Genomic DNA, 24963 nt, shown 5'->3' with positions numbered 1-24963 from the left:
GGGCAGGCCCCAGGAATGTCATGTCAGCCTCTCCAGTCACCAGAGGCTCTTTGGAGGACTGAGCTGGCTGGTCTAGTAGCAACTGTTGAAGGTTCCTCTATGCTAGTTCTACGCCTTACTGGAGCTTGAAGAACCTCTCATACCTTGGGCTCCACCTTGACCCTATGGAATCAGAGTCTCCCAGGGACGAGACCTGAGCTGCTTGGAAATTCTCCAGATGGCAGAGCAGTGAATGTGAAAGTAGATCAGAAAGCTTTGAATGTCTACTAGAGGTTAGTGACCCATTCAACCGTATTTGCAGAACACCAGTGGGTACAAAGGCAGTTTCTGAGGTCAGAGGTCTCCATCTGGTAGGGGAAGGACTCCCTCCTTGAAAGCATGGTCAACCTGTGATGACCAGTATCCATTTGCCTGGCTGAGTTCAGTAGCAAGCAGTCGGTGAGGTCAGACTGGTTTTGAATTGCTATTGGCTGTTCAGTAGCAAGCAGTCGGTGAGGTCAGAATTTTGAATTGCTATTGGCTGTGTGACCCAAACAAATAGCTTTAGCTTTCAGAATCTGGCTCCCCATGTGTAAGTCAGAGAGGATCCCATCGTATTCCATCGCAGATCTGGCGCATACAGACACATAAAGATGTGTGTGCCAGGCATGAGGCAGCCACCGCGAGTGACCAGTCCATGCTGTCCTGGTGCCAGGTCAGAAAGAGCTCCGTGATTTAGAAGACAGTGAACGAAGTTCCAAACCTGTTTGTTTGTTAGCAACTTTCTATTAGACTTATTGAGACAGGGTCTTCATTCGGAGCCCAGGCTGGCCTTGGACTTGCAGTGATCTCCCTGCTTTGGCCTCGCAGGTGCTGGGATTATAGCTATGCACAGCCCGGCTTGGCTTAGAGCCTTGTTTTTGTTGTTTTGGTTTTTGTTTTTTCGAGACAGGGTTTCTCTGTGTAGCTGCGACTGTCCTGGCACTTGCTCTGTAGACCAGGCTGGCCTTGAACTCATAGAGACCCACCCATCTCTGCCTCCAGAGTGCTGGGATTAAAGGCGTGTGGGCCACCATGCCCAGCTCTCTGGAGCCTGGTTTTAAAGAGGCAGGATCTTCCTCCACTCTGCCCTCTGCTCTCCCGTTCGCCTGTTACAGTCTCGGTGGTGCCAATTGGTAGTTTTATCTAAAGAGGTGATAAAAATTTACATTATGTAAAATTCACCATTTTAAACACTCTCTCCCTCCCTACTTCTGCTTTCTTCTCTTCCTTTCTCTCCCTCTTTCTATCTTTTCTGCTGAGAACTGGACTCAGGGTCTTGCATGTTCTTTGCACTAATAGTTTACTACTGAGCTACATACATCTCTACTTCAAAAATTATGTCTTAAGGGGATGAAGAATTAAGAGAGTGTACTGCAGCTGGGCAATGGCGGCACATAGCTCTGACCCCAGCTCTCCAGAGACAGAGGCAGATGGATCTCTGGCTGAGTTCGAGGCCAGCCTGGTCTACAAAGAGAGTTCCAGGACAGTCAGGGCCACACAGAGGAACCCTGTCTTGAAAAACTGGAGAGAGAGAGAGAGAGAGAGAGAGAGAGAGAGAGAGAGAGAGAGAGAGAGAGAGAGAGAGAGAGAACTTTCTTCCAAAGGAACCTGCATTTGGTTCCCAGCACCCACATCAAGGGTCTCACACACACACATATCATTTTAAATGTATTTATTTATTCATTCTTTATTACGTATAGTACTGGAAGGTTGAGTGAAGACCTTACATGTTAGGCAAACACTGCCATTTCAAAGCCTATAATTTGGTGATCTTTAGTACATTCAGTGTTGTACAGCCATCACCACTGTCAAATTCTCGAGCACATCACCCCAGGAAGGAGCCCTGTACTGAGTAGCTACTTTGTGTTTCTGTATTCGCCTGTTCTGGACGTTTTTCAAAGGTGGACCCCTATAGTGTATGTCCTTCTGTCTGGCTTCTTACAGTTAGCATTGCGCTTTTAAAGCCTGTCCCATTGCCTGGCTTAGCAGACAGATCAGGCGGTGTGGAAAGTGTTGTCCACAGACTCACTTTCCATGATTCCCCACGGAAGGAACCTTCTAGAGCTGGGGTGGTGGGGAGATAAAGTACCCTAGCAAGCGTGTTGCCAGGTAACATGCAGGATGTCCTTGCAGTATCTGAGCCGTACTTCACCCCGCCGAGTTGTTCATCAGTTGTCTGACTTGGGGATCCAGCTGAGTGTTGTGGATTTATTTATCTTTGCTAAATCTGGCTACTCTACCAGCAGGAAGTGGCAGAGCCAGGATCTGTACCTGGGAAACTGGCCCAGAGCTGAGCTCCTACTCACTCTGCTGGGGATGCCTGGCTCCTCATGCCGTCCCCAGGGTCTTTGGGGCCTCAAGGGAGGCTCCAGTGTTTGTTGTTGTTCTTGTTTTGTTTCATTTAGGGCTCTAGGTGGTTTTCCAGGGAAGCCTGGGGATATTGAAAAAGCAGCTACGGGACAATGATAGCCGTTAGGAAACCCTCCCTATGGACAGCAACCCAGGACAGTCGCTTAAATGCTGAAGGGTTCAGTGCCTTGAGAGAAGAGCCATTATTATCTCACTTGACAACAGGGGAAGTGGAGGCTCAGAGAGGTTAGGTCACACAGCTAAGAGGACTGGACCCCGAGCTTGGCCATCATACTGTCACAGTTCTTAGTCCCTGCTGCCTTTTTGTGTTCCTGTGGGGCCTTGATAACATTAACTACCTAACTAACTAATTAATTCATTCGCTCATTCATTCCATAGGTATTAATGAACATCCCTGTGGTGGGTGATGCATATACGAAAGCAATGGAGGGGGCTAGAAAGATGGCTCAGTGGGTAAGAGCGTTTGCTGCACAAGCATGAGGACCCGAGTTCGAATCCCAGCAGCCATATAAAAAGCTGAGCGTGGTCACTCCAGTGCCTGTTACACAGCACTGCAGGACTCAGAGACAGAGACCTTGCCCAGACTTACTGGCTGCCAGCCTCCCTCCAGATTCAGTTAAGAGGCCCTGTCTCAAAGGAATACAGCAGAGAGTGAGAGAATGGGGCATCCGGTGCCCTTCCTTGGCCTCCACCTGGGCACACACTCCCTTCCACACGTGTCTAGTCTCACCCCCAAGGTCACATGTATGAACACAGGACGGTAAGGGCTCTGATAAAAGCCTGTAGCTGGCACTGAATGTCCAAAGCCGGGGCAGGTCAGTTCTGCCGTGGTGGGCATTGAGGTGACCCTCCTCCTGACTCAGGAAAGACGATTCTTTCCAGCAGGAGGAAGAGTCCTCCAGGCAGAGGGAGCAGCTGAGGTGACTGGATACAGCTCAGTATGGTCAGGAAATTGCTAGGGGCACCATAGCTGGTGCCAGAGGGGCTCATGGTGAAGAGCAGGGGGTGGGTGTTGTCCTGACTACCAGTCGAGGCCAGAGGGCTCCAGGCTCCAGATCTCTTGCTTTTCTGTCCAGCAGGCCAGGCTTTCTCTCTCGACTGGGTGGAATCCAGGGCTGGCAGCCAGGGGTCGGCTGGGAATCTTCGGGAATCTTCAGCCATCGGTCCAGCAAAGTTCTTGCTCTCTTAGCTCATCGCTGCCGAGAAGTCTCCTGAGGAAAATCCCAGCCAGGAAACTTGGGGTTTGTTGAGGCCTCCATGTGGGGGAGGGTGTGGCTCCCTTCCTGCAGCCCCTCTTCCTCTCCGCCTCCAGCTACCCCTCAAGGGGCAGTGGAGGGACTGAGCTGGCCAGGCTGGCCTGCTGCCCAGGCTGGGAACCATCCACAGAGGCCCCACTTGGGGTGCACAGGGGCACACGGCAGCCGGCTCGGGCTCCAGGCTCCGTTCTTGCAGGAAGGAAGGCAACCAGAATCCTGAAATAATAAATGGCAGAGCCAGCAGGAGTCTTCCCTGTCACCGCCCAGCTTCTTCATTCCAGATGAGGGGCTCCGAAATGTGAGGCCCAGGCATGGGGGAGACTGGGCAAAACCACTCTACCGGCCAGGCCTGGCTCCCATAGGGCTGTGCGAGACAGGGGGGTTGAACCCTGCTCTCCTTGAGCACCTTCTGACTGCTCAGCAGGACACAGGGACACTGGGTGAAGTCCCTGGTGGGCATGTGTGTCTGAGGCTGGCCAGCCTGGAGCAGCCTTGCAGAGCATCACGAACTCAGCTCTGAGTTCCAGGCATCCCTTGGAGTGGGCTTAAGAACTCCCATCTGTCAGATCTAAACTGTAGATGAGGAAATTGAAGTTCAGGAGGAGAAGGAGCCTTCTCGGGGTACACAGAGAGGGCAGGCCAGAACCTCAGTGCCTCTTCCTACCCCCTCCAGCCTCCGGTCCAAGTCACTGGCTCATGCAGTGTTGAACATGTATGTGTTCTGGGAGGCTGGTCGCTCTGTGCTCCTGTGTTGCCCCTGAAGACATCTCTGTTAGAGGAGTTGATGCTCTTTAGAAAAGATGATCGGGAAATCAACTGTGGGGGTATGGTGGCACATGCTTATAATCGCAGAATGTGAAGGGCTGAGGCAGGAGGATTGCTATGAGTGTGCAGCTAGTCTGGGTTCTAGTGTAAGAAAGACTCGGACTCAAAAGAGACAGCGAGAAGGGGAGGAGCTGGAGGGGAGGATAGAGGAGAGGGCTAGAGAGAAGGCCCAGTAGGGTCCTTTCCTCCCATGCATGAAACCTGGGTTTGCTCTGGAGGTAAAGTTCAAGGTCACCCCTAAGCTACAAAAGGCCTTCCTCCCCTCCCCCCCCAAAAGGAGATGGAAGGAAGAAGAGAAAAAGAAAGATGGCAGGGGCTCCTACCCCTTGGGTTTGCCTCATGGTTTGCTGGCGCAGGGCAGTAAGAGACCTTGAGCTCACTGTCTCCCTCCGTGCTCTGTGAAACCGGGAGGCTAATGACGACCTACGGTGTGGTGTGAGGGAGCTAGCAAGGCCCTGCCCCGAAGCCAGCAACCCTCAAGCAGAGCAGTAGGCAGTTTTACAGTGGTGCAGGCTCTGGAGCTAGTTTGGAATTTACGTCCTTCCTGTTGGGTAATCTGCTCTAGGCCAGCGCTGGCTGTACTCCTGTCATCCTGTACTGCCCCAGGGACACAGCTGACCTCCCTGTCTCCTATCTGGAAGTGGGCTGCAGCTGCCCTCTAGGCGCTCCATGATTTGTAGGGTAAAACCTAGGGTTTTGGTAAAGCTTGGTCCCCGAATCCGCCTGTCTGCCGGGAATCTAGCCCTTCTTTGGGCACATGCCATAACTTCCAGCTCCACCATAGTTTCCTCATTTACAAAACCTGCATTTGGGAAAAGGACTCCATAGGAGATACAGAGTAGCCTTGGTGCCGGGAATAAAGGCCGGCTTGCAGTGAGGGGCGAGCGAGCATGTCACTCACTGCCGTTCAGTGCATCCTCCCAGTGGTCCTCACTGTGCAGCTCCCTCCCCGGCCCTGTGAGTGCTGGGCACCTCAGGCTGTTGCTCAGGTATACCTGGCAGGGGTGCCCCACCCTCCATAAAATCATCTTCTCTTACTTTGCTGGGCCTGTGGCTTCTTATTTTGGGGTCTCAAGATGCATCCCTTTCCCTGGGAGGGTCCAGGGCTGCTCTGTGCTCTGACCCTGAGTTTGCCAAGCATCCTAAGCCCTCAGCAGGCACCTCCTCACTGGTGTTTGGTCTTTACCTAAGCTGCAAACACCAGAGACAGGGAGAGACTCATCCTCCCTCCCCAGATGTTCTGTCTTTACACCAGAGCACCCGATGGAGGGACAGTCTCATCCTCCATCCCTAGATTGTGCCTAGAGGACAGCAGGCACTCATCACGACAGAGGTGAACCCAGGTCAGTTTTCCAGGGACTCTCAGTCAACCCTTTGTGGTGGAGCTAAGCTGGGGTTACCCCAGAAGTAGGAGGCTGGCTAAGTTTCCAGGCCCACCCTTTCCCTCTCTGCCTGTGCCAGCCACCCAGGCAGGGTCTCATTAGGCTCTGAGTTTCTCTTGGGAATCTGCTGGATCAGGAGCAAAATTAGTATCCAATATGGCCGGCCTAGCTCACTCACACACAAACCGCAGGTGCAGCTTTAGGCAGTTAGTTCCATCTTCAGTGAGAAGGGAATGGTTGAGACCATTGTGTGGGGGAAGCTGGCGACCCAGAGGGTCTAGGGACTTGCTAAGAGTCGCCAGGCCTGAGAAGAGTTAGGCCCGGGATAAAGCAATCTCTTCTCTCTGCCTTGCACTCTGTGACTTACCGTCGTCTCTATCAAGTGCTGTCTCTTTTCCTCCCTGTCTCCCCTGGGACCCTCCCACCAGGCCTGGGCCCCAGAATCTCCCAGACTCCATTCTGTCTTATTGAAAGCTGAAAGGGGCTGGCTCATTGCACAGCGCCAAAGTGGCCTAGCCAGTTTCGGGTTACTCCCGCAGCCCTCAGCTTTGCTGCTGCTGCTGCAAGAACCCTTTTGTCTTCTTTAATTTATTTGCTCTGTAGAACTTTCCCGGCCTACTCTTAGCTTACTCACCGATGTCTTATTCTTTCACCTTTCAGCCCCCAATTTTCCCTTCTCTTTAAATTTATTTTTAGTGCATTGGTGTTTTGCCTGCATGTATGTCTGTATGAGGGAGGGTGTCGGGTCCCCTAGAACTGGAGTCACAGACAGCTGTGAACTGCCATTTAGGTGCTGGGGATTGAACCTGGGTCCTTTGGGAGAGCAGCCAGTCCTCTTAACTGCTGAGCCATCTCTCCAGCCCCCAAACTTTTCCTTTTCAGGGGAAACTCAAAACATTCACAGAAGCATCAAGTTGGCAAACTCCATCCACCCCTTGCTACTACTCTCTGGCCTACATCTCCTGCCTACCCCTTCTCTCTCTAAGACAGGGGCTCATATGCAGTCCTGGGTGACCTGGGTCTTGCTGTGTAGGCCAGGCTGCCGCTGCTTCACGAGGGCTGCAATCAGTGATGTGTGGCTCCATGCCTGGCTCCAACTCTCGCCTATTTTGGTTTGTCTTCTGTTTTCTTTGGTTTGTTTTTCTTGAGACAGGGTCTCATGTAGTCCAGCCTGGCCTCAAAGACACTACATACTCAACAGTAGCTTTGGATTCCTGATCCGACTGCCGCTATTTTTAAGTTCTGGGAGTACAGATGCCACCATGCCAGGATCTCTCTTATTTTGAAACAAACCCCATCTTTCTATTTCATTCTTCAGTAGTGGGTATGCCTCTCTAAGCAGTAAGGATGCTATTTCTGTAACTACATTACTGTCTTTGCCCCCCAAATATTAGCAATATTATTCCTAAATTATCAATTACTTGGTGTTCTAGTAAATGTCCTAAGACCTTTTATTTTTATATGTGGATATGTATGAGCAAACACGTCCTTATGATGGTATGCACACACATGACATGTGTGGAGGTCGGAGGATAACCTTGGGTGTTGATCCTCGGGGTCTTCCTTTAGTTTGAGGCAGAGTCTCTCATTGGCCTGTAACTTCACCATGTAGGTCGGTCTGGCTGTCCTATCAGATTTCAGGGATCTGTCTTCACCTCCCATCTCACTACCCCAAGATTACAGGCATGCACTACCATACTCAGCTTTTATTAAAAATTGTAAATGGCATATAATGTGTTAGGTACCACTATAATGTGTGAATATATCAATATCAATATCAATATCAATGAAAAAGCAACTGTAAATCGGGCGGTGGTGGCACACACCTTTAATCCCAGCACTCAGGAGACAGAGGCAGGCAGATCTCTGTGAGTTCAAGGCCAGCCTGGTCTACAAAGTGAGTTCCAGGACAGGTTCTAAAGCTACAGAGAAACCCTGCCTCGGAAAAAAAAAAGCCAAAAAACTATGATATATGATACCATTATAATATACATTATATTTACACTATATGTATACACATTATAATGGTATGATATATAGTTGTTTTTGAGACAGGGTCTCACTATGTAGCTCTGGCTGTCCTAGACTCACCGTATAGCCCAGGGTGGCCCCAAACTCACAGAGATTCTCCTGCCTCTGTCTCCCAAGTGCTGAGATTAAAGGCATGTGCCTCTCCACTTGACTTCCCTTATGGTATATTTAAGCAGATTGTGCTTTTTGTGTCCTTTTGCCCACTCCCGCTCAGCTGTTTACATGGGCTCTGGGGATCCGAACTCCGACCCTCGCCCTTGTGAGATGAGTACTTTACTGATCGGGCTATTTCTCAGCCCCCAGTTGCTCTTTGAGACCAGCTTTCACTGTTTGGCCCAAACTGGCCTGGAACTCACCTTGATAAGGAACTTCATCCTCCTGCCTCAGTTTCCCAAGTTCAGAGGTTATAGATGTGTGTCATCATACCCAGTGACAGTTCATTTTTAAGAATCAGGCTCGGGCTGGAGAGATGTTCTTCCAGAGGACCCAGATTCAATTCCCCTTACCTACATGGTAGCTCACAGCCCTCTGTAACTCTGATTGCAGAGGATTAAATGCCCCCTTATATACTGCATGCAAATGGTGATCAGGCAAAGCGTCCATATACACAAGAAATACATCTTTAGAAATATCAGGGCTCAAATAAAGTTCATGTAATGTCATTTGTTGATATGTATTTTAAAGACTCTTGAGATGTCCTCTCTAGGACTGAGGATGTAGCTCCAGGGTAAAACACTTCCTTAGCATGCTCAAGACCCTGGTTGGATCCCCAGCACTGAAAAAAAAAAGTTTAAAATTTCCCCTCATCTCAAATCCAGGCAGTGGTGGTGCACACCTTTAATCCCAGCATTTAGGAGGCAGAGGCAGGTGGATCCCTGAGTTTAGGGCCAGCCTGGTCCACAGAGTGAGTTCTAGGACAGTCAAGGCTACTCAGAGAAGAAACTCTGTCTCAAAACAAACACAAACAAACAAACAAACAAAAATCCTTTTCTCTATTCCTTCCTCTCTCTCTCTCTCTCTCTCTCTCTCTCTCTCTCTCTCTCTCTCTCTCGACTTCTTCTGGGACTGTTTGCTTGGAGTTTCTACATTATTTACTCAATGTGTTTAGTGTAATTTGGTTTGGGCATTCAAATAACCTGCTCTAATGACCATGTTTCATATCTGGAACATGTAATTTAATCTTCCCTGTGAACATCAGTCTAAGATCAAAGGAGTCGGAATTCACCACCTCCCAGAGTTCATTTTGAGCAGCAAGGTTTCCACGACCTCCCCACAACAGTTAGAGATCTGGGAAAGGCTGGGAGGGGCCCAGAACCCAGGAATGCTTGGAAAGAGATCTGGGCTTTTTGGACAAAAAAGCCATACACAGTTCTAGAAGAGAGAGCAAATGAGATTATGGGACCCTTTTCCTTCTTTCTAGATCTTGCTGGCAGCATGTGAGAGCTTTTCAAGTTGGTAAATGTAACTCCAGATGTGCTGGTCGCAGTCTGTGTACCTGCAGGGTCTAGGTCACTGGTAATGAGAGGGAATGAGATGTAGCCATTGGCGCCGTGTGAGCTTAGGCAACTTTCCTGACTCATCTGCCAGAAGGAGAGCAGCAAACAAACACCCTTCTCGATGGCCTCATCAGAATTAGAGTGTGGGGCAGGGTGCTTACATTCTGTGTACTGTGCTTTCTTATGAATAGTGAACCAGGCACATCTTTAATCCTATCACTGGGTGGCAGAGGCAGGCAGACCTCTGAGTTAGAGGCCAACCTGGTCTATGGAGTGAGTTCCAGGACAGCCAGGGTTAAACAGAGAAACCCTGTCTTGAAAGAAAAAAAATATCTATCTGGTTTTTGCTTTGTTTTGAGACAAAGTGTTATGTGTAGCTCTGGCTGGCCTGGAGCAGGATGTCGTCAAATTCACAGGGGTGGGGGTGGAGGTGAGAGGGGTGGGGAGTGGGGGTGTCCACCTGCCTCTGGCTGAGGTTACAGGCATGCACCACTCATGGCTGATTTGCTTTCTTCTTATTTTTAAATTTACATGTATTTATGTTATGTTTGCATACATATGCATATGTGCACACTCATGCATGGTATAGGGCACGTGTGGAAGTCAGAGGTCAACTTGACTGAATCGGTTCTCTCCCTCTACCACACGCTGGTCCCAGGCTAGGAGGAGCTCTGATGGAGGACTCTCGTTGGTTAATAAAGAAACTGCCTTGGCTTTTTGATAGGGCAGGATTTAGATAGGTGGAGTAGACGGAACAGAATGCTGGGAAGAAGGGAAGTTAGGCAATCACCATGCCTCTCCTCTCTGGGTCAGACGCCATGGAGCCAGCCACCAGGTCAGACATGCTGAATCTTTCCCAGTAAGATACCACCTCGTGGTGCTACACACATTACTAAATATGGGTTAAAGCAAGATGTGAGAATTAGCTAATAAGAGGCTGAAACTAATGGGCTAGGCAGTGTTTAAATGAATACAGTTTGTGTGTTGTTATCTCGGGTTTTAAGCTAGCCATGCGGGAGCCAGGTAGGACAAAAAGCAGGCCTGCTCACCTCCTCACTACAGAGCTCAGTTCATTCGTCTCCATAGCAAATCCCTTTACCCACCTAGTCATCTCCCTAGCTCCTTTGTGGGTTCTGGTTCGGATCTCTCCCTTGGTCTGTTTGCATTTTCAGTTAGAACTAGAGAAGAAAAGCCTCTGGGCTTTAGATTTTTTTCAGTCTATAATGTTACAGCTAATGATTGGCTCTAACATTCTGTGGCTTGGTCTCTCTGGAGGCATCCCCATGGTCGAGAGCAAAGCAAGTGGTCCACCTCCTGCTTCAGCTGTACGCTATAGCAGGGCTTTCCAGGTGGAGGGTACCTGGAGGGTCATCTCAGCAGAACGACAAACCTAGGGGCAGTGAGAAACTGCTGATGTTGACTGGCGATAGCCGTAAAGGTCGCTGGAGGTACAAAAATGGTGTCTGTGATGGTCCAAAGGAGGGAATGTCTAATAGTGAAATATAATCTGCAGTTCCCAGGGCCTTACTGCTAGTAGTTCTGCCCCTTTGCTGGGTTGCCATGGTGACCACAGCTGGCACTGCAGAGCCACCAGGATGAAGAATGGGTACTATTGATGCATCCTGACCCAAGAAGAGGTGCAGGCAGAAAGCCTTCCTAGACAGGGCATCTGGGCATGGCCTGGTACTGCCATCTATGGTCTTTTGCATAGGCCAATAGCCAGAGTGGTGTATTTGTGTGTGTGTGTGTGTGTGTGTGTGTGTGTGTGTGTGTCTGTGGGGGGAGGATTGAGTGGGTGAGGGGCACAAAGGACATAGCCAATGGTTGGAATTCAGGCCTTTTCTTGGGCTGGATAGGCCAGGCTGCCTGAAGGACTCCCCTGGGTTTCCCAAGTTCAGAAACATCTCTTATGTGCTGGGTTTCCTCCGTCTTTGACCAGTGTGTATTTAGGTTTTTGCATAGAAGCACTGACTCTTAGTGTCAAAAGAAATCCAGTTGTCTACCAGTTCTTAAATTTCATTTATGTTTATTCCAGTGTGTCTGCAAGTGTGTGCATGTGCGTGTGCGTTTGCGTGTGCACATTCATGAAAATGCACGTATTTCAGCACACGTGCAGAGGTCAGAGGACCACTCTGGGGACTCAGTTCTCTCCTGTCACCTTGTGGACAGGACCCTGGGATCTAACTCTGGTCATCCGGCCTGTACACAGGGACCTTCACCATTTTGACAGCACCTGCCCATAAGGTTCTGATTTGGGATCCAGGGCCTCGGCCTCCTTAGCACTGAAGTCCTCAAGTGGTAGAGCGTTCTTTCCCTTTGGAAGAAACTCTTCCTGGTTGGTAATGTCCCGTTTGCATTGATGTCTGTGTCTCCCCGTCCTGGAATCTGCTCCAGGGTCCTCCAGACCCTTCTATTCTCTTTTCTGCAGAACAGACTTGGGGGTGTTAGGAATTGGGGATCCAAGGAATTGGGGCGTTAGGAATAGGGGATCCAAGACTGCCACCAACTCTGCTTTCTTTTTTTCAAAATTAATAATTTTTATTTTATATACATCTTTGTTTCACCTGCATGAATGTCTATGTGAGGGCGTTGGATCCCCAAGAACTGTAGTTACAGAGATTATGAACTGCCATGTGGGTGCTGGGAATTGAACCCCGGTCCTCTGGAAGAGCAAGCAGTGCTCTTAACCACTGAGCCATCTATCTCTTCAGCCCCAACTTTGCTTTCTTTAGCCAGGTCCTCTCTTTCCTTTCTGGTTCCTCCCCTACGTTCAAGGAGTCGGAGAATAGACTGATGGGGATAGTGGCGTTCGGATTGAGGTTCAGAGGTGGTTTTAGTCCATGAGTCAAAGCCATGCCCCTGACTCTGGCGGGTCAACTTGATATAGACTTTTGGATTGTGTGGATTTGGCCCGTCCTGGACTAACTCTGCCCCTGTTTGTGACTGCATGATCTGACATCTTTCTTTGTTTTCACCCATACAATGGTCATGGTGATGTCCACCTACCTCTGTGTGTGTGGCCTGAAGCATGAAATCAGGGGAGCACTGAGCACACATGGGAACCTGTGTGGCAGATGCTGGGGGCCAGAACCTCAGGTCCTGATTCACTGCTGTCATTACAGGGTCCTGGAAGCCCCTCTGCCTTTTTCCAAAACCGTCCCTTCTCGGGCTGCTCTCAGAAATCCCCCATAATATTTTTCTTTTTCCATTTTTTTTTTTTTTTGGTTTTTCGAGACAGGGTTTCCCTGTAGTTTCCTTTTTTTAAAAAATATTTATTTATTTATTATGTATACAATATTCTGTCTGTGTGTATGTTTGCAGGCCAGAAGAGGGCACCAGACCTCATTATAAATGGTTGTGAGCCACCATGTGGTTGCTGGGAATTGAACTCAGGACCTTTGGAAGAGCAGGCAATGCTCTTAACCACTGAGCTATCTCTCCAGCCCTCCCTGTAGTTTCTAGAGTCTCTCCTGGAACTAGCTCTTGTAGACCAGGCTGGCCTCGAACTCAGAGATACGCCTGCCTCTGCCTCCCGAGTGCTGGGATTAAAGGCGTGCACCACCACCGCCCAGCTCTTTTTCCATTTTTATTTTGTTTTTCAAAACAGGGTTTCTCTGTCTAACTCTGGCAGTTCTGGAACTAGCTCATTAAACCGGGCTGGCCTCAAATTCACAGAGATCCACCTACCTCTGCTTCCCAAGGGCTGAGATTAAAGGTGTATGCCACCACTGCCCAGCATTTATTTATTTATTGTTTTTTTTTTTCAAGACAGGGTTTCTCTCAGTCGCCCTGGCTGTTTCTGTCCTGGAACTTGATCTGTAGACCTGGCTGGCCTTAAATTCACAGAGATCTGCCTGCCTCTGCCTCCCAAGTGCTGGGATTAAAGGTATAGGCCAGCATGCCCAGCCCAAGATGTTATTCTGTTTTCATTTATGTATATGTGGATGTGTGCATCTACCACATGTGAGAGGGTACCTGTGGAGGCCAGAAGAGGGTACTGGATACCCTGGAGCTGGAGTTAGATAGTTGGCTGGGAGCCTCCCACTGTGAATGGTGAGAGCTGAGCTTGGGTGCTCCCTGAGAGCGCTGTGTGCTCGTAACTGTAACTACTGAGCCATCCCTCCAGGTCCCAGACAGGACTAATTTGATCCATGCTGAGGAATAATTAGAGAATATTTCATCTTTGTTTCCTATAATCAAGCAGCTGTGTTTCTGTAAGAACAGAAAGCTTTGTATATACAACAAAAATCCTGTAGTTCCTTACAGGAGTCTCAAGCGTACACCAAGGTGTTCAGGGCTGCACTTGCTGATACTGTGTGGTGGTATGGCAAACAGTGTAAGGGGCTGGTGTTGTGTGTTCAGAACCAGGGCTGCAGTGAAGTTGCTTTGTACAGCATGGGTGAGCCCTGCCAGAGGCATCTCAGGCTCATTGTGTTTGATTTTGAATTAATGTTTGGTGATCGTATCTTTAGAAAAATTTTACTGTTGCCAAATCACTTGTGGTCCTCACACTCAGTTATGTGACCCATAGCTTAAGAAGTCTTGGTGGGGACTAGAGAGATGTCAGAGATTAAAAGCACTGACTGCTCTTCCAGAGGTCCTGAGTTCAATTCCCAGGAACCACATGGTGGCTCACAACCATCCATAATGAGATCTGGTGCCTCTTCTGGCCTGCAGGCATACATGCAAGCAGAACACTGTATACATAATAAATAAATATCTTTTAAAAAGGGAGGTGCTGGAGAGATGGCTCAGAGGTTAAGAGCACTGGCTGCTCTTCCAGAGGTCCTGAGTTCAATTCCCAGCAACCACATGGTGGCTCACAATCATCTATAATGGAATCTGGTGCCCTCTTCTGTCATGAAGGCATACATGCAGGTAGAACACTATACTTAGTAAATAAAATCTTTTTTAAAAAAATTTTAAAAAGGAGACTTGGTTAGGTTGAGTCAAAGTTCCAACCCTAACCTGGTGGCTGTCCTGTGTCATACATCTTTGAATCTCTAGGTTTATGTGGCAAGCTGACTGGCTGTAAGTTGGGTGAGAAAGTCTGTAGTCTTCTTGAGTGGCTTCTGTGTGGTCAGGCAGAATTATCAGGCAGAAGAAGGTAGCCACCTTATGCTTAGAATGGGGGAGCCCAGGGAGGAGTTCAGAGGACAGCAAAACTTGTCTGTGTGTCTGTGTGTGTTTGGAGGGTGGAATTCTGAAGTCAAGGCCCTCTTACTTGGCCCCACTGACCTTGTACACCTTGCCTTTAGGTCCTGGAAGGAGACCAGGCTATCTTGCAGAGGATCAAGAAGGCTGTGCGGGCCATCCACAGCTCTGGCCTTGGTGAGTGAGCCTGCCTGAGGTCTGGGGCCTAGGACCTGGCCGGGCCTGCAGTCATCTATGAGAGCCTTTCCTTGTCTGCAGGCCATGTGGAAAATGAGGAACATTACCGAGAGGCTGTGGAGGCCTTGGGGAATAGTCACCTGTCCCAGAACAGCCACGAGCTGTCCACAGGCTTCCTGAACTTGGCTGTGTTCACCCGTGAAGTGGCTGCACTCTTCAAGAACCTGGTGAGGCTCCTGCTTCTTCTTGCCCGACTCAGGGCAAATCCAGCAGTTTGTTTCTGGGAGCTGAACCCAGGGTCTTCTGCAAGAGCAGCAAGTGCCCTTAGCCACAGAGCCATCTCTCCAGCCTGAATCCAGCCTCTGTCTTCAGAGCTGACCAGGATGAGTCAGTTGTGCCTCTTGGTCTCTGACCACCCCTGCGCTGAAGCTTCTGTACAGATCTGGCACATCGTTCCGGTTTTGTTTTGAGGCTGGTTCCACTCCCGCCTCAGCCTTCTGAATGCTGGGCTCACAGTCGTCATCCCCCCCCCCCCCCATCCTGCCCCAGTTTTGTCTGATTTCTAGTCTCACTTTCCCCTGCTCTACTCCGCTTCACCCACGAGCAATGGCAGGCTGGCAGCAGGGCAGGATGAGTCTCGTGCAGGGGTAGAGGAGTTCGGGGAGGGCACCGAGTTCAGCACTCCCAGCGCTCCTCTGGCTCTTCATCTCATCCTCTCCCTGTCTCTTCCACTCCCGTGGCTCTCCTTTGCCTCCTGGTACCTCCCTGGACCCTGATCCCCTTGGGGCGGGGTCTCAACTTTTTGCAGGTGCAGAATCTGAACAACATCGTCTCCTTCCCGCTGGACAGTCTAATGAAGGGGCAGCTAAGGGACGGGCGGCATGTGAGTGTTTGTGTGGGGGAGAAGGAGCTGCTGAGGGTAGAGCGCTGAGGGTAGAGCAGAGGAAGGGCTGGGTGGAAGGGGAGGGGCTGACACCGCGGGAGTCCTGCCTCATGCTGCCCCTGGGTCAGCTGGTGGCCTGGCCTCCATGCCACGTGTAGAGTTTGGCCTGCAGTTCTGACTCCTCACCTCTACTCTGGGACTAAAGGATAGGTGAGCCGCACGTGCTTCCCATTGCTGGGACAGGGAAATTCAGGGTGCAGGCCCAGGGTCACCAATGCCCCGCTGCTGTTCCTCCTGAACCTGGCAGCTCTGGATTCATCAGAGAGGTCCTGCGAATGGAGGGTGGCAGTATCACCTCCCTGGGCAGTCTGCCCCACAACGCATGGGGCCGGAACTGCCCTCATCTCAAAGCGACACCAGCATGGGCACCTCCCAAACCAGACTGGTGACTTTTTTCCTCAGAAGAAGTTGAGGCTGTCTAGAAGGGTGTGGGTAGCTGGGCTGGCTCAGGCTCAGGCATCTGGCCCAGGCTGGCCAGGCCAGGAGTCAGCTGTGGCCTACTGGTTTGCTGTGTGACCTTAGGGAGACGTCTCAACCAGTTTGTGTGTGTGTATTCTCCCTGGTAAGAGGGTGGCCTCATATCCAGCGGGGTAAATTGGTTAGGATAAAATAGGGGTGGTATCTGACCTTTATCTCCCTGCCTCATCCTGCTTGGCCCATGACAAAACTCAGAGCAGAGCCCGGAGGTCAACTGCGCCCCAGGCTAGAACCCACCACACCTGGCTGGTTCTTGGCAACTCTGGGGAGAAGTTGAGGTGGGCTGAGCCTCAGGAAGAGGGTTGGTTGGGTGTGTGCTAGTGGGTGTCAATTGGAGAACAGCTCTGGACAACATTACTTAAGAGTGGGGGTCCCTCTAAAGGTACAGAGTGTACTGTTTATTCCAGGGCTGACGGTTCCCTTTGGGCAACTTGTTCTTTTTTCAACCCCAGGACTCGAAAAAGCACCTGGAGAAGGCATGGAAAGACTATGAAGCCAAAGTGTAAGTGACCTTGGAAGGGTGGGCGTAAGGAGAGGGTGCTTGTGTTGAGGATGTCTCACTCAGGGTCTCTGGCTCCTAGGTCAGGCCTGGCTGGCTGCTGGGAGCTCTGCTGCAAGACAGTCCCATGTGAAAGGACCATGGGATGCTCCCCCCAGTGACCTTCTAGCCTTGCAGTACCCATGTGGACAGGGGCATTGCATCCTCAAGGTCACTCAGCCCTGAGAAGGAGGTGTTAGTGTCCAAAGGCTCAAAGGGAATAAGCTGTTAGCTCAGGGTCACACAGCTGGGCAGCAGAAAGTAGCTGCAGACACTGGGTTGGCCATAGAAGGAGAGAGGAGAGGCAGTGGCACGCCCAGGCCTCCTTTGTGCCACACTGCAGCTCTGCCACCAGCTATGGGCCATCCCCGGGACAGAGGAGTCTGTGGCATCCAGTGGCCAGCCTTCCTAAGCAGCCTGCTTGAGGTCTCTCAGGTTCCTGTTTTAGAACCTGTATTCTTCCTTGTAAAAATGACCTTGCTTACATTTTGCTAAAGAAAAATATATTTCTTATATATAATTTAGAAAAAAAATGGTGAAGTTTAAAAAAAGAGGGAAAGAGAGAGAAAATTTGCTCAGTATGAGTTTACATACATACAATCCCAAAAACTCTGGAGGCAAGGAAGGAGGATGACTTGATCCCAGGAGTTTCAGGCCAGCCTGGACAATACAGTGAGATCCTGTCCCATAACCCACACACACAGAAAAATAAGAAAAAGGTTTAGAAGAGTATTAGGGTCACTTTGTAGGGAGTGTCTGAAAGTTCTCCGTTAGAAATTTTATTTATTTATTTATGTTTTTTGAGATAGGGTTTCTCTGTGTAGCCCTGGCTGTCCTGGCACTCGTTCTGTAGACCAGGCTGGCCTCAGACTCACAGAGATCCCCTGCCTCTGCCTCTTGAGTGCTGGGATTAAAGGCGTGCACCGCTGCCACCATCTGGCCAATTTATTTATTTATTTATTTATTCATTCATTCATTCATTCATTCATTTATTTTTATTTATTTGTTTATTTATTTATTTTTACAAAAATGTATGGCACTCTAATTTCATAACTTAAAAAACAAGGTTGGGGAGCTGGGGAGATGGCTCAGTTGTGTTCGCCTTGCAAGCCTGAGGGACCTGAGTTCCATCCCCAGAAGCCATGTTAAACCAGACAACAAGCAAGGCAGTGGCTCCCCCCCCCCGCCCCCGTAATCCCTGCAGCGTGTGAGTAGAGCAGGAAGATCAGCTTCAAAGCCAGCTTCTGCCACATAGCTAGCTTGAGGCCGGCTTGGGATACATGAGACTCCGTCTCAGAAAAATAAAAAATAAAAAAACAAGATGAAGGGCCGGGCGATAGTGGCGCACGCCTTTAATCCCAGCACTCGGGAGGCAGAGGCAGGCGGATCTCTGTGAGTTCGAGGCCAGCCTGGTCTACCAGAGCTAGCTCCAGGACAGGCTCCAAAGCCACAGAGAAACCCTGTCTTGAAAAAACAAAAACAAAAAACAAGTAAAAACAAAAACAAAAACAAAAAAAAACAAAAACAAGATGAAGTGGGGAGAAGCTACTAAAGCGTAGGAGAAAAACTCTTTCCTCCCCAGAAATGAGACAGTAATATCGTTCCACCTTTTTCTTCTATATACAGTGAACTATGCTGGTAAGACTGAGATGAAAATAACTGTATTGTTGTGTAATCGACTATTTTTCCTTAGAAAATATGCTGTCAGACTGGATGTGGTTATGTATACCTATCATACTTGCATTTGGGAGGGTGAGGCAGAAGGATTGCAAGTTTGAAGCCAGCCTGGTACATAGAGAGATGCTGCCTCAGTAACAACAACAATAGCTGGGCTTGGTGGTGCACACCTTTAATTCCAGTACGTGGGAGGCAGAGGCAGGCTGATCTCTCTGAGTTGGAGGCCAGCCTGGTCTACAGAGTGAGTTTCAGGACAGCCAGGACTCCATAATTAGACCCTGTCTCAAAAACAAGTAAATAAACAACAACAAACAGCACTGGGGTGTAGCTCAGTATATAGTGGCGCACGCCTTTAATCCCAGCACTCAGGAGGCAGAGGCAGGTGAATCTCTGTGAGTTCGAGGTCCAGGACTGGCAGTGATATACAGAAAAACCCTGCTTATGAGGAAACAAAAATAAAACAAAGCAAGCAAACAAACAAACAAAAATGAGAGAGAGAGAGAGAGAGAGAGAGAGAGAGAGAGAGAGAGAGAGAATTAAAAACAGAAGAAGAAAATACTTGCCTATTGCACCCTGGATCCAATCCCCAGTGTAAATGGTGTGGCCGTGGTACAGACCTGTAATTCCAGGAAGAGAAGGCAGAAGAGTGAGAAGTTCAAGGTTACCTACCCCTATGTATAGAGTTTGAGGCTAGTCTAGGATGCATGAGACCCTGTCTAAAAAAGAAGAAGAGGAGGAGGAGGAGGAAGAAGAGGAGGAAGAGGAGGAGGAAGAGGAGGAGGAAGAGGAGGAGGAGGAGGAAGAGGAGGAGGAAGAGAAGAAGAAGAAGAAGAAGAAGAAGAAGAAGAAGAAGAAGAAGAAGAAGAAGAAGAAGAAGAAGAAGAAGAAGAAGAAGAAGAAGAAGAAGAAGAAGAAAAGAAGAATAAGAAGAAGAAGCAGCCAAAATTATGACCCATTTTTTGTATTAGTACATGTTTCCAGACAGCAATAGTTAACTAGAGCAGGGTGTGTCAACATGTACATTCTGCAATGAGTATTTAATCTTCCCTGTCATGGAGGAAGCATCCTGCGAGCTAATATTTGCTCCCGTGCGTAATGACCACTGTGGGACGGATTTAAAAAAGCAGTTGCTGGAGCATTTATTGCCCCTCCATCCCCTAGAGCCATGCACACCTGTCCAGGTCCAGACTGAAAGGTCATTCTTCCTCCTCTTACAGCTGTGAGCACAGGACCTCATCCTGCCTGGGATGGGGTGTGGTCATCTGCTCCCGTTAGAGGTCCAAAAATGGGCAGTGGAGACCCAGGCTAGCCTTATCTGTATGAGTTGCTGAGGGAACCACGTGACTCTTCCCCCCTTAGCCTTGAGAGCCACGTCTACCAAAGTGGACAGAATCACCTTTCCCTACAGACCTTTCCCAAGCAACTCTGTCTTTACTAACTTTTTAATAAATTTTTTTTGGTAAGATTTCAAAGGTGTGGTGGCATGCAGCTTTGATCCCAGCACTTGAGAGGCAGAGAGAGGCCGATCTCTATGAGCTTGAAGCCAACCTGGTCTACATAATGAGTTCCAGGACAGCCAGGGCTGCACAGTGAGACCCTAGTTCAAACAAAACAAAACAAAACAAACATTTGCTTAAAGGAAATACTATTCCGTTGACAAGACAGGGGCTGCCTAGGGTTAGTTATGCACTGTTGATGTGGCCCTGACTGGGACCGTATTTGAGTGGAATATCGTGGTGACTATGCGTTCCTTTCCATGGGGGTTCCAGGTGTTGCCAGATGTTAGTAAACTGTAAGATACTACATGGTTCAACCCACATGCAAGCCAGTTCAGGCATTAGGAAGGCCCATCTGAATCCCTCTGGAGCCCATGGAAAGAAGACACTGTCTCTACCTTGGGCTGCTGGCATGCCAAGTCCTGTGCCACCCTAGGACCATGTTTACCAGACTGATACATACATACATACATACATACATACGTACATACACACACACAGGTCTGTTTCCTCATCTGTAAAATGGCACAGTTTTACAGTGTATTTAACATACCTGGTGCTGGGCTGGAGAGATGGCTCAGTGGTTAAGAGCACTTGTTCCTCCTGCAGAGGACATGGGTTTGATGCCCATTACCTAGGTGGGGTGTCAGGCTTCTAGTCCAACATAGACATCTCTTTCTAAGTTATCGTGGCAAGGTCTCTCTTTTACTCCCCTGTCTCAGCTTTGATTTGTGTCTTTCTCCTCCGTGACCCCCTGGACTCCCCAGACTTACCCCACCCTCTGTTGTTGCCCGTCCTGGCACACAGATGGCACAGGGAAGGGCTTTGTTCCCATGCTCGTGGGCCCATAGCAGGGATGGTGGATGGGATAACGGTTGGTGACGCTTGTTCAAATGTTTCCTTATGACCTAGGGCCAAGCTGGAGAAGGAGAGGGATCGAGCCAGGGTCACAGGGGGAAGCCATGGGGAGCTGTCCCAGGACACACAGCGAGAGCGGCGGGTCTTCCAGCTGCACATGTGTGAGGTGAGTTGTGACCCCAGTGAGGATGGGTTAGGTGTGTTTCCTGTTTGCTTCTTTCAGACCCTCAAGGCTTCAGTCACAGGCCCTAGGGCTGGCCAGCTGGGCTGTAGGATGTAACCAAGGTTCAGTGGAGGCTAAGAGGATTAGCCCCTGGGTGGGGAACAAATCCCCTTTCACCAGGATCTGGCTTACATCACACTTCTATCCTGTCTTCTACCAGTACCTTGTCAAAGCTAGAGAGAGTCAGGTGAAGCAAGGTCCAGACTTCCTTCAGAGCCTCATCAAGTTCTTCCACGCCCAGCACAAGTAAGTATCTCCCCGCCTCAACCTTTAATGCACTCCTCTGGGACTTGAGACCCTCCAGATCTCTGTATGCCTGGACCTCATGAGCAACACTTCCATCACATAGATGCTGCTGTATAAAGCATTCACAGTGGTTCAGACACTAAGGATTGAGCATAGTGATCCCCCAGTTCCCCAACACCCCTGGAGCAGGGAGCAGATACAGCATTTAAGCATTTATTCATATATATGGATATATATATATATATATATATATATATATATATTTTCAATACAGGGTTTCTCTGTGTAGTCTTGGCTGTCTGGAACTAGTTCTGTAGGCCAGACTGGCCTCGAACTCAGAGATCTGCCTGCTTCTGACTTCCAAGTGCTGGGATTAAAGGTGTGCCCCACCACTGCCCAGCTATTTAGCCATATTTTATAGACGAGGAAACTGAGGCCCACTTACTAAGTTGCCAAGGCTAGTCAGAGATCTGAACCCAGAGAGTCTCTCCTGGCATGCATGCTCTCACCTCAGGCTGCACGCCCAGGGGTGCCCTATGGGGACCTTCACCTTCTGGCCTCATCTACGTTTCCATCCCTCCCTGGTCCCCTTGTTTGGCCTCTGGCCTTTCTTAGCTTCTTCCAAGATGGCTGGAAAGCAGCTCAGAGCCTGTCCCCCTTCATTGACAAGCTGGCAGCCTCAGTCCATGTGGTAAGTCTAGCCTGTCCCTCAGTTGTGTGTTCAACCCTGTGTCCTTTGGGGAAGCTGTAAATGTGGAGAGCTGCCCCGGTGTGCTACGTCAGGCTCTACCCTGCAACATCCCCTCACTGGCCATGGGTCCTGTCCTCTGCCCATAGCTTCGGCAAGCTCAGGAGGAGGAACTGCACAAGCTGACCCAGCTCCGCGATTCCCTCCGAGGGATGCTGCATCTGGAGAGCAGAGAGGTCAGGCCCTGAATCATTCTAAAAGAGATGCCTGACCCATCCTCCCCACCCTGGCATACAGAGGGAGGGAAGGAGGGAGAGAAGCCCCCAAGTGTCCCCCGAGGAGCAGTGCAGCACGGGGCTCTTCCCTCCCAGACATCCTGAAGTCTCCTTTGCATGTCTGAGGTGCAGGAGCACCCAAACCGGAAGAACTCAGGGGGCGGCTACAGCATCCACCAGCACCAAGGCAACAAGCAGTTCGGGACCGAGAAGGTGGGCTTCCTGTACAAGAAAAGCGATGGGTGAGTGTCTCAGAGAGCTCAGGCAACTTCCCCAAAGACACACAGGTCGGACATGACGGTTAGAGAAGATGCTCCAGCAACTGTTGTGTCCCTGTGGACCATTTGCACAGTCTGACGGTATACGATTATCAAAGGACAACCGGACATGCGGCTCTTCGCTAGAGGTCACTAAAGGTTGTTCTTCAACAGTTGCAGCAACAGGGCCATCCATGGCCCATGCTTTTAATCCCAGCATTTGGGAAACTGAGGCCGGGATATCTAGCAGCAGTTAAGATTTATTTACCGAGCCCTTAAGCCAGGCGGTGGTGGCAGCACACACCTTTAATCTGAGCACGCGGGAGTCAGAGGCAGGTGGATCTCAGTGAGTTTGAGGTCAGCCTGGTCTACAGGAGCTAGTTTCAGGACAGGCTCCAAAGCTACACAGAGAACCCTGTCAAAAAAAAGAACCCAAAGAAAAGAAAAGAAAAAACTTACCAAACACTTAATATGCCTTCATTCTTGCCCTCTCTCTATACAATGTACTGTATATACCTAGAAATATGCCTAGAAATGAAAACATCAGGGCTGCAGAGGTGGCTCAGAGGTTAAGAGCACTGACTGCTCTTCCGGAGGTCCTGAGTTCAATTCCCAGCAACCACATGATGGTTCACACCTCTCTGTAATGAGATCTGGTGCCCTCTTCTGGTGTGCAGGCAGAACACTGTATATATATATATATATATATATATATATATATATATATTAAATAAATCTAAAGGAAGGAAGGAAGGAAGGAAAGAAGGAAAGAAAGAAGGGAGAGAGATAGAGAGAGAGAGAAAGAAAGAAAGGAAAGAAAGACAGACAGACATTGATTATGCCTTGGTTCCTGTGTTAACTTTTCATTTTAGAAAGTAAAAATTTAGAAAGACCAGTAAGATGGCTTGGAGCAGTGGTTCTCAACCTGTGGGTCACGACCCCTTTGGACAGTGGATCTCAGCCTTTCTAATTGTGCTTTTCTTTAACATGGTTCCTCAGATTGTGACAACCCAACCATAAAATTATTTCCCTTGCTACTCCATAACTGTAACTTTGCTACTGTTATGAATTGTCATACGTAATATAAATATCTGGTGTGCAGGTAGTCCTAGATCACCCCTGTAAAAGGGCCATTCAACCCCCAAAGAGTCGCAACCCACAGGTTGAGAACTGCTGCTTTTTGGGGTCGAATGACCCTTTCGCAGGGGTCACCTAAGACTATCAAAAAACATATTTGTATTATGATTCATAGTAGTAGCAAAAATTACAGTTATGAAATAACAATCAAAATAATTTTATGGTTGGGGTCACCACAACATGAAGAAGTGTTAACGGGTCACAGCATTGGGAAGGTTGGGAGTCACTGGCTTAGAGGGTAAGGGTGTTTACTGTCATGCTTGACCACCTAAGCGCAAGCCCTGGGACCCACACGGTAGAAAGAGAACTGACCATCTTAGTTACTTTTCTGTTGCTGCGAAGAGACGCCATGACCACAGCAACTTAAGGAAGAAAGAGTTCATAGGGTTTGTGGTTCCAGAGGGAGAGTCCATCACCATTGTGGCAGGGAGCATGGCAGTAGCATCAGATCTCACCGCCACGCACAAGGCAGAAGAAGAGCATACAGGGCTGGCATGGGTTTACCCCTCAGTGACACCTCCCAGTCCTTCCCAAACAGTTCTACCAGCTGGGGGCCAGGTATTCAGACATGAACCTATGTGGACTGTTCTCGTTCAGACCACCACCCTGACTCCCTCGGGCTATCCTCTGCCCCCCATGTGTGGGCTCTGGCATGCTCACACACGAAGTAAGTAAGGTGGTGAGCTGTGTTTCCTCCATCAGGCCAGAAGTTCTCACGGTACCAGGGTCACATTGACCCTCTAGAATAGGAATTCCGAAGCTTGAGGCTTTCCCCTCATGCTGGAAGCATCCCGAGGGCCAGAAACGGTGAAGCACTGTGATGGGAACGGAGTGCAGGGGAATGAGATGAGAGCCACTGGTCACTGGTTCTCTGTCCTTCTGTGCTTTAGGATTCGAAGAGTCTGGCAGAAGAGGAAGTGTGGAGTCAAGTATGGCTGTCTGACCATCTCACACAGCATGGTGAGGCCTCTGGGGGTTCTGAGCAGACAGATGCCAAGCTCTGAGATCCAGTGTTAGAGATCCCTGCTAGGAGGAAGGACGGTATCCAAAGAGCCTACTTAGAATCCTTACCCCTCCCCTGGAGGAACAGGGCTTTCTGGATTATTCAATAGACAAGGAGACAAAGGACTCAGAGGCCCAGGGGGTAACATATGTGTCCTCCACTCTCAAATCCCCTCAGATCAACCGGCCCCCAGTAAAGCTGACCCTGCTGACGTGCCAAGTGAGGCCAAACCCTGAGGAGAAAACGTGCTTCGACCTGGTGACCCGTGAGTAGTCTGAGCCAACCCCACACTGCCCAGTGCTTCCCCCTGAGAGGCTGCAGCCAGGGCTCTGTATTCAGTCCCACTAAGTAGCCAAAGGCTACCACTGCAGACTCAGGATTCCAAGGGCCTGAGACTTTACGGGGTTTCACCTCCCATCCCTCTGAACATGAA

At 49.5% G+C, this 24963-nt stretch overlaps 1 protein-coding gene across 1 annotated transcript in view; it reads left to right on the top strand.

The window, feature by feature from the left end:
* The window catches only part of Asap3 (ArfGAP with SH3 domain, ankyrin repeat and PH domain 3), a 40559-nt gene that overhangs the window by 8046 nt on the left and 7550 nt on the right, over positions 1 to 24963 (top strand). The window contains exons 2-12 of the mRNA XM_038334722.1: positions 14640 to 14712; positions 14794 to 14939; positions 15521 to 15595; positions 16585 to 16634; positions 20756 to 20867; positions 21085 to 21170; positions 21786 to 21861; positions 22008 to 22094; positions 22266 to 22375; positions 24418 to 24487; positions 24708 to 24795. Coding sequence (XP_038190650.1) covers positions 14640 to 14712; positions 14794 to 14939; positions 15521 to 15595; positions 16585 to 16634; positions 20756 to 20867; positions 21085 to 21170; positions 21786 to 21861; positions 22008 to 22094; positions 22266 to 22375; positions 24418 to 24487; positions 24708 to 24795 — 973 coding nt within the window. The remainder of the gene's footprint in view (positions 1 to 14639; positions 14713 to 14793; positions 14940 to 15520; positions 15596 to 16584; positions 16635 to 20755; positions 20868 to 21084; positions 21171 to 21785; positions 21862 to 22007; positions 22095 to 22265; positions 22376 to 24417; positions 24488 to 24707; positions 24796 to 24963) is intronic.

This window comes from Arvicola amphibius, chromosome 6 (assembly GCF_903992535.2).
Source record: "Arvicola amphibius chromosome 6, mArvAmp1.2, whole genome shotgun sequence".
Taxonomy (NCBI): Eukaryota; Metazoa; Chordata; class Mammalia; order Rodentia; family Cricetidae; genus Arvicola; species Arvicola amphibius.
Note: the sequence above shows the minus strand (reverse complement) of the source record. Positions and strands in the feature narration are given on the sequence as shown.